This window comes from Eptesicus fuscus, chromosome 15 (genome assembly GCF_027574615.1).
Source record: "Eptesicus fuscus isolate TK198812 chromosome 15, DD_ASM_mEF_20220401, whole genome shotgun sequence".
Lineage (NCBI taxonomy): Eukaryota > Metazoa > Chordata > Mammalia > Chiroptera > Vespertilionidae > Eptesicus > Eptesicus fuscus.
The window spans coordinates 34,782,577-34,791,980 of NC_072487.1; the positions used below are offsets into that span (position 1 = coordinate 34,782,577).

The 9,404-nt window shown below is 43.7% G+C and overlaps 1 protein-coding gene across 1 annotated transcript; it reads right to left on the reverse strand.

The window, feature by feature from the left end:
- Nucleotides 1-2,631: 2,631 nt before the first annotated feature.
- TMEM252 (transmembrane protein 252) lies at nucleotides 2,632-6,323 on the reverse strand. Its single transcript, XM_008144962.3, has 2 exons — nucleotides 6,046-6,323; nucleotides 2,632-2,982 (listed from the first exon to the last, which is right to left on the reverse strand). The coding sequence occupies exons 1-2, from the start codon at nucleotides 6,321-6,323 to the stop codon at nucleotides 2,745-2,747; spliced, it is 516 nt and encodes a 171-aa protein (XP_008143184.1). The 3' UTR covers nucleotides 2,632-2,744.
- Between the last annotated feature and the right edge of the window lie 3,081 nt (nucleotides 6,324-9,404).

The following is a 9,404-nucleotide window of genomic DNA, read 5'->3' on the forward strand; positions in this document are numbered from 1 at the left end:
CAGCTGGCTGCACTGCGCCAGTGCTCTCTGCAGGTAATACAGGCAGTGACGGGTAATGGTTGGGGACTTCTCACTGGCCAGCTGTGGGTCAGTGTAAGGCATGGATTCACTTTGCTGGCAACATCCATCAGCCATGGCAGGTCTGGGGAATTTGAAGAGCACCTGGGGGCATGGGTAGTAACCTGACAGATGACTCCATTTTATTGCTTGGTCAGGCACTGGCTATTCTCGAAACATATGGCCACTGGACACTGATATCCCAGCCACCAGCCTTGAGATCATTTCCATTCCTGAGTGGAGAAGGGTCTGAGAAATCTCACACCTTTGCAAATGATGTAACTGCCAGTAAATCAGTCTACAACAGTTACAACTGGCCCTTCAACAGTTACAAACAGCAAGAGATTATCTGAGGCGTCAGAGCTTAGCAGCATGCCTGCGCCACTCCAACCAGCTGGAGGCCTTATCAGTGGGCCCGGCTCTGCAGCTGACAGCCCACCTGGTATGTGAAGCAGCCCGAGTTGCCAAGGAGCATTTTAGGATCCAGTGAGGATATGCACTATAAACCCATGTCTTTATCATATTTCCATGCCTTTTAGCACCTAGTATGTGCCCTGCAATGTAGGTGAACTGGAGAGATACCTCACCAAGCACTATGTGTTTAAGTAGAATCCTGAAGGATTGTCACTAAAAGGACTTGCGAGTTTTTTGCATGGAGTGTTTAAAATCCCTACACTACATCTCATGTATGCAAAAGATGCAGCATGAACTATTCTATAACTTACCTTATGCTCACCTTCTGGGGTGGGAGATACTTAAACTTACTATTCAGGGAGACATTATAAGATTAAAATACTGGAGAGCCATCACCTCTGAATACTTCCCTTTCCCAGTGACCCGTGAGATTATCATTCACATTTGAGAAGAGGGAACAAGCAAAGACACTCTGCTTAGAGGTTTGCCTCTTGTCCACTTTCTCACCTATCATTCACGGAGTCAAGGTTCTCAATCCATCTCCATTAATTTTATCATAAGCTTATGGAGGAAGAGGGGATACAATGTCTGTTTCCCTGAGTAAATCCCTCTGGGGTGGCCAATGAATTCTTACTAACCACACGGACACTTGTCTGACTGGCCCAGTGGATTTTAACTGCTGGGCCTTTCAAAGGTGGGCTTTGTTTTGTGTAACACCCATGTTCTTGATACTTGCTTCAGAGTACATATGTGTGTTTTTTAAAGTCAATAAATGCCTGTTAGTAGTATTTCTTTTCAAAAAGCACCTGCCTAATTTCCTGAATCAATAGTTTTTCTCAGTAATGTTTGGTTTTGCGAAGAGATTTACTCATTTGGATGCTGTGTTAGTTCCACATAGATAATGAAACTTTGACTTATGTTCCTCTATTTATTTTTCCCCCTGATACAAAACAGTGGCAAAAAAGGGAAAGTTTAAGTACAAAATTTTATTACAGTAAAGAGATTAAAACAATTTTCTTATGTAAACCAACATTAACATTTGTTTCACAGGACTACCAGTAGTTGGAAAAACCATCTATTACAATTGCACGCTCTGGCTGAAAGCCCAGCGATAGAGCTTGTTCAGGTCAGTGAGTGTGCTCAGACCCCAGGGAAAATTTCAGGACTATTGGCTCAGTAGAGGGATAAAAAGAGACAATGAGACAATTGCATTGCTTACAAATGATCACCTTCCTGTTTGACAACCTGCATATCCAGTTGTGACCTTGATGTCAAGAATTCAAATCACAGATGCCCAAGTTCATATATGGCCCAGGATTTCCTTTTATGTGGCTTCCTGTGTATTTTTCAGCAATAACAGGGAAGAGAAGGCCAAGGGGCCCCATCCCATCTCGATACCCCTCTTCCTCCTTGAAAGATCTTCATCTTTCCTATCACTGTCCAAATCCTCCTGTGCCCATTCACCAACTGCTGCCTGTTAACCACTAGGAATCGTCTTTCATCATCAGTATGATGATCAGATGAAAGGAAACTACACCAAGAGGTGAGGGCCAAGCTCCTGGGCAGAAAACCTGGAGGCCTTGTTAACATTTTAAAGGAGAATCCAGCAGATGAAGTCCAAAGCAACCTCTGCTGCCTTTCCAGGGGCTTTAACATATTGTTCCACTTTCTGAAGGGGGAGAGAAGTCCAAACTGCTCTCTGTGAGGAGGGAAGTAAGACCAGGTATATAGCATAAAAATTGGAAGTAAATGCATCCCCCTCTATGGACCTTCCTTCATCCTCCTGGAAAGAACTGTATGTTATTGGAAAAGTTTCTTAACTTCTCAAAGCCTCAGTTTATGCATGTGTAGAATGGGAATAACCATAGCACACATCTCTGAAGGCAATAAGGAGGGCTAAATAAAAAGCACAGAAAGTTCATAGCACAGATCATGCCATAGAAAAAGGATTCCATAATTGTTAGCTATCAACCCCAGCGTAAATCCTTCACTCGATAGAGGGGAAAACTGAGGCCCAGAGAGAGGAAGATCCTTGTCCAAGCTCTAAAGCATCAGGCTGCATGTCTTTCCACCACCCTGCCATCCGACTTGTCCCCTTACAGTAAAACAAAATATAATGAAGCTGACAAGATTTCTTAGAGACTCAAGATCTCGGGGTGCTCTTGCATGGGGTCACGGACATGGCTTTTCCTCCCACAATCCCTTGCCTGCTTTTATTTTTAGCAGCTGTGTCCCAGGAGAGGCCGTCCTGGGGCCAGAGAGCTCCCCCTGCTTCAGCACTCTTGGCTTTGCCTCTGGGCATCTTTCCATGTTGTTGCTGCCACCGCCCCGTCCACTGCAGACTCGGCATAGGATGGTGGTGCCTCTCGGTGAGCACCACTTGCAACCTCAAATCCAAGGTCCATCTCTGTGTACAGAGGTGGCGGGACATCCACGGCCTCTCCCTCTGCAGGACAGGTTTGCTTTCCAGCATCCAGACTTTCTTCATAAGCAGGCGGGTAAAAATCTGGCCTGAGGAACAAAATGCCACAAACATGTACAGGTTATTCAAGTGGTTCAGGCCAGAGAGGCACATGTCTGCCTCTCAGATCACTCTGTGCGAAGTGAAACTGTTAAGAAACATTGATTTTGAAACAGATGTATTTCTTCCCTGGCATCACCAGTTTTTAAAAAACATGTCGCTCTCCCAGCCGAGCTCTCTTTCTCAGCCATAAGATGTGGGTGTCTGTAGTCACACTTTCCCCAGTGGGTTATTCCAGGCTATCCCCTCTCTCTTACTTGCTGGAACCAAGACTTTGAGAGTGAGATCCTTAGCAGGGGTAGGGAACATGAGGGCCTGACCTGTGGACCTTCTCTACCCAATTATTCAGTCCATTCACATCCCATCTCCATTCACACACATCGTCTTCTACTCATTTGCACTCACAGTCTCAGATCCTCACAGCCAATAAAATAATGAATGTAAACCAGCTCCATGAAGTTCCCTGAACTATATCAGATGCTTGTCTCTTTCCCATCACTCAAGTCTCGGCAGCTAGTTAAAAGAAAAACAACTAATTTCCCAAGCGATTTCAACTGAGAACTTTATGTAGATTTCAGTTGCAACTTTTCCCATACCATCCGACCAATGGCTCACAGAACCCTTCATGCCCGAGCGGGTAATCTTGCCCAGTGTTGCTAATTGCTGACTCCTTCCAGCTTCTCCATTATGAATGGGACTGGGGGTGGCATGGAGGTGAAGAAGAGAGAGGGTGAGCTTGGTTGAGTTGTGTATTTATAGAGTGAATTCTTCCAGGGCCTACAGGGAATGTTTGTGATATGTAACCACAACAGAACAGGGACTGCCATTTGTAGGCACAGCTCCCTTCCAAATGTGACCAGGCCCAAGGCCAAATGGCTGAAGCCACTGTCTACTGTACAGCCCACATCTCAGCCTTCACTCAGAATAGCCAAGGCTGTGTCATGGGGCAAATGTGTTAAGACACTTGAAGACAATAAGGTGAGCCGTTCCCTAAAGCTGCGGTCCCAACCTTTCGGACCTCACAGACCACCGGTGGGCAACCGCTCCCCTAAAGTGATTTGAGAGGCTCCAGGATGACTGCTGCCTGCCCCCCAAGTCCCATTCATCTCTCCCAGTCCTCACCCCCAGCAGTTTCATTCCCAGTGCCCTGGATTCTACCACTGCAAGCCCATTTGCTTTTAATTCCTCAACCTGGGTACCCATTTGAATGCAAATGCTTCTGGGAAATGTAACTTCCCATGGCTGCCTTGCTAGCCATTTTGACTGAGCTAAGCATCTACTAGATGCAGTAGGAAGAGACAATAAACAGGGGGCGTCATGCTGTCTATAATTTAAGGCATTTCTGCACAGTGATGTTATGTATGTATTAACAAATTTAAGGTACACCCAAAAGGTAATCAATTACTCTTATCAGGAATTTCATACTCTGGAGGCAATTATCTAACATTTATGCAAAATAAAATCAGCATTCTAGATGCATCTTCTAAAATCACTTCAGTTATCTCAACATTTTATCAAACCCAGAGTCCTTGCTGGTAAGTATAATAAACATCGGAAATGGGTTTGGATTATTATAATTAGTATCATTAATTAGCATAATGTCAAAAATCAAGTCATGGGTAAAAGTGCACTACTTACTCAAAATACACAGAGTAGCAAAATATACAGAGTAGCTAAAGTATTTTAGATGAAGAGGGTAAAATAATTTATGGAGTCTTGCAGCCTGTACCTTAAGGATGATGCCTGATGTTTTATCCCTAAATGGTCCTGTGGTCAGCCAAGAATTAGGAGGTTTGGGGTTGTCTGATACTAAACATGAGGTTAACTGAAATATTTTAATGTGGTAAAATATATAACATAAAATTTAACACCTTGGCCACTGTGCAGTTCGTGACACTAAGTACATTCCCATTGTTGTGCAACCATCACCACTATTATCTCCCAAACTGAAGTCCCATGCCCATTAAACAGTTACTCCCCATCCCCCCACCTCCTGCCCCTGACAGCCACTGTTCTACTTTTTGTCAATGAATTTGACTTCTCTAGATACTTTCTATAAGTGAAATCATATATATTTGTATTTTTGTGTCTGGTTTATGTCACTTAGCATAATGTCTTAAAGGTTCATGGTGTAGCATGTGTCAGAATTCCTTCTTAAGGCTGAAAAAAATACTCTATTGCATGTATACACCACATTTTGTCGATCCATTCATTCACTGATGGCCTAGGTTGTTTCTTCCTTTTGTCTAGTGTGAAGAATGCGGCTATGGATATTGGTGTAGATATAGCTGTTCAAATCCCTGCTTTCAATTCTTTTGTTTGTATACCCAGAAGTGGGATTGCTGGGTCAAATAGTAATTCTGTGTTTAATGTTTTGAGGAACCTCCATATCATTTCCCACAGTGGCTGCACCACTTTACATTCCTACCAGCAGTGCACTAGGTTTCCAATTTCTCCACACCCTTGCTGACACTTGGGTTTTCTTTCTTTTTTTTTTTGGGGGGGGGTGTTCTTTTTAATAATAGTCATCCTAATGGGTGCACTGTGGCAAGGTTATCTGAATCTTACCTCTGGAATATAATTGCTTTCCCTCAAATGAATCTTTCATGCAAAGTATGATCACAATACCTAAAGGGTTACTAAGCTGGGACTTCACTGAGTTCCTAATGCAGGACTGATTTTATGCCTGCTTTCTCCCTTGCTGTGCGGCAGAATTAGGCTCTGGACTTGCTTTCCTTATAACCTGGTTGTGTCGGGCCTCTTAAATTGGCTTAGGTGGGTTTTCAATGTGTGTGTGGGGAGAGGGAGGGGGAGGCGGCAGGAGATGGCGTCTCTGATATAAATTCCCTTTACTTCATGGTTTTCCCCAGAGAGAGCACCATTATTCCTAATAACTAACCCCAGAGAAATCCCCTGATGATAACACTTTGGTTCTAGACATACAGCCCCATGAGACATGTCAAGTGCTCCACAGTGGGGTTAGAGTCACTCAGCTTTTCCAGAACTCAGCCCCATCTCAACCCTCATCTGTCCTCTGGCTTATCAGCACATACCTGTCCACTGTGGCTGGGGCCACGGCTCCCTGAGCAAGATGTGGTCTGAGCACATGGCTGAACATCGCTTTGCTTTCACTGGCCTGGCGGTAGGTACTCCAGAAAATCCCACTCAGAAGGATCACAAACCCCAGAGGCAGAAGCAGATAGGCCAGGATCAGGTTCCACCGACAGTTGAACGTGGAGCCTGAGGAGATGAAGAAGGCCCCCAGGCAGATGATCAGAAAGCCTGTCAGAAGGGCAAGGGCACAGAGGACCGCACTGGTTCTGTTCCGCATCCCTCCTCCTCGGGAACCGGCTCCCTGACCCTGCCACTCCCCTGCTTCCCCCGCTCAGAGAGAATGCTCTCATTAGCCAGCTTGTAGCTTTATACGCTCTGGGACCAATTGGCCTTTGGACAATTAAATGAAGCAGGCACTTAGAAGGTATTCATTAACCATTGAAAGTAACTATAATGTATGTTTGAGGATTAACCTAAAAACACAGCACTGTGTACTACAGGAAGGAGTGGCTTCTCATAGCTGCCATGTTCTTCTGAGCTGGAGAGGACCCTCTGCTGACCCCAGTTATTTGAGGAGAGGTCTCCCATCATTGATTACAAGTACACTGGTGTCTTAATCCACACAGTGGGTAATTCCCCACAAATGCTTGAGAAATTAGCATTCCTTGATGAACTATCTTCTTTGTGGTTTAGCAGGAAGTCCCTGATTTCTTATTTCTTTCTCTGTACTAAAAAGACTTTCTAAAAAGGCTCTGAACATGTTTGTCTTACCTCTCTCACTGACTCTCCCTTTATTGCCTTTGTACTATGATATTGAAAAAAAAATCCAAGAGAAAATCCCACGTGGTGAACTCCCTGATTCCTTCTCTGCTGACAAGCAGGAGGGGAAGAGTGCTGGAGAGGAGAATTGTAATAGACAGAGCTTTGGGAATTGGGAGGGATTTCTGTGGGTAGTTGTAAGAGGTGATGATCTGGTGACTTCCTCTCTGATTCTGATTTTGTATCTTTCCCATTGTTGGTGTCCAAATGTTGAGGGTCACTTCTGCTTTATCACATAGGAGTTGGATAAAAATATTTTGCTTATTGCCCAACCACTGGCCACCATTCTTGGCTTAGAGAAATGTTTGAACCAAATCCCACCCATCCTGAAAAAAAAAAAAAAAAGCCACAGGCATTTGACAAAAGAGCGTTCCCTGAAATATATAGCATGTTACCACCTCCACACAAAACAAATAAATACTTGTGAGAAGCTCTGCCTAGTCAAAACGCACCCTCCCTCACACACATCTTAGGATCTCACAGAGAATACTAACACTAAAGGCTCTGAAAAGTCCTGTAATCTTCATATTTAAAAACTATGTTTTGATAGATACTGCTAAAAAATGTCTCCTGTCCTCTCCCCATACTGTTGCTCTATGTAGTGTTGCCTCAAAAAAATCTTTCTAGAATCCATTTCTCTTTTTTTGTCCAGAACATTTCTTCCATCTTGACTGTCTTTAGTTGCGGACACCCTATTCTAGATCTGGTTCATGGCCTCAATCTTTAATTTTTTATTTAATGTATGTCCCTGCCCAGGGGTGTCTCTGGGTCACTCCTATCCAGAGAGATTATCTTCAGTTCCTCTTTGCTATTTCTCTACCCCCCTATTCCATTACCATTATTTTCCATTTACCTTCCAGTGGAGAAAGCAGTTCTTTGCACAGTAAATATGTGTAAAATTAAAGACACTGGATCAAAAATGCTATAAGGTACGTCCCCATTCTACCTCCTAGCGTCTACCTTTACTGCCTTCAAACCTTATACCCTGAACTACTTTCATCTTCTAGTCTTGATATTATCCTTGAAATCTTAAAACAACTCTTTCTCCCTCCTTCTCTAGTTGGTCTTGAGGTTGGCAAATTTCTAAGATGACCCCCAGGGATCCATGTCCTTTTGACTGTGGGCTGGACATGGTGGTTCAATTCTAACCAAAAGAATATGGCAAAGGTGATGGGTGTCACTTCCATGAATAGGTACAAAAGATTGTGACGTCTGTCTTGCTAGCATTGTCTTGCTAGCATTATCTCACTACCTCATAGCTTGCACCCTTGAGGAAGAAAGTTGCCATGTTGGAGAGGCCATAAGACAAAGAACTGAGGGCAGCTTCTGGCCAACAGTCAGTGAAGATTCTGAGGCCCTTAGTCCAGGAGCCGGTGAGGAACTGTATCCTGACAATGACCACGTGAATTTGGAATCAAATCCTTGCCCAGTTGAGCTTTGAGGTGACTGTAGCCTAAGCAACACAGTGATTGAGAGACCTTGAAGCCAAGCACTCAGCTAAGTCACGCCCAGATTCCTAACACACGGTGTGCTGTTTTAAGCTGCCAAGTTTTGTGGCAATTTGCTAGGTAACTAAAACAGTTCCTTAGGACTTGGAAACCAGAAGACACAATCAATGTTAAATGTTTACACAGTGCCTGACACATAGAAAATGCCCTATCGAAATTAGCTAGAATCATCCTCACCATTATTGTTCCTTTTATTACTGTGGTAATTCCAAAAAACTGGGGAAGACCCAGGATTTCCAACTATAAGGTGTGCCCTATAAGTTGAGTCCCAAGAACAGGTAAATGTTAGGGCCCCAGAGATAAGTGTAGAGGAAGGAGGGACAGCACTCTATTAGAACTGCTCACCCAAAGGGTTGGGCTTCTTTGTTTTAGACCAAAACTGGGGGAGGGGTGAATCAGACTGGGCATTAGAACAAGTCAGGCCTAGTTCCTGTGACCACACGAATATTTGAGCAAGCAAGTCTCTGTACTTGCCCTCCTCTAGTTCCAATAAAGGATAAATAGTGCCTCATAGTTTGTCAGACAGATTCTTCACTTCCATATCCTTTAAGGAGGACCCTGTCATTCCAGAGCAGTGGGTTTTGTTGGTGGTGGGTGTTTGTTTGTTTGTTTTGGTGAGAAACTGGGTAGGAAAGAGCAAGACCCAAGAGCTGGCAGGAGGATGAAAGGGAGTAGTGACTTTACATGAGATCCCTGAGCTCAGAATATTTGAGGAGTTTTTCTTGAATGAGGTGGGGCATCAAGGAGAATCATAGAAGAATCTGTAGTATATGAAGAGAGTAGATGAGAAAGGGGAAAAGAGTCAATATAGAAATAGGAAGTATTGCTGGGAACCACCTGTCTCCTTCATGACAATGGTTGAGACATACCCGGAGATGATTAATGTTACAGTTATTTTTGCATGTTTGTGTTTGTTTTATAAAATATATAAATTATTAAATAATAAGATTTTCTTACTGCGATTCAGCTTCAGTTCTGAACCACATACACCACTGCTGCATGACCATTATTCCCCTTTGATGCCTCAACAA

Coding starts and splice junctions, on each gene's coding strand:
- TMEM252 (XM_008144962.3), bottom strand. CDS start 6,323: ATGCGGAACAGAACCAGTGCGGTCCTCTGTGCCCTTGCCCTTCTGACA. Junction 2,983..6,045: donor GCCCCAGCCACAGTGGACAG/GTATGTGCTGAT, acceptor TTTGTTCCTCAG/GCCAGATTTTTACCCGCCTG.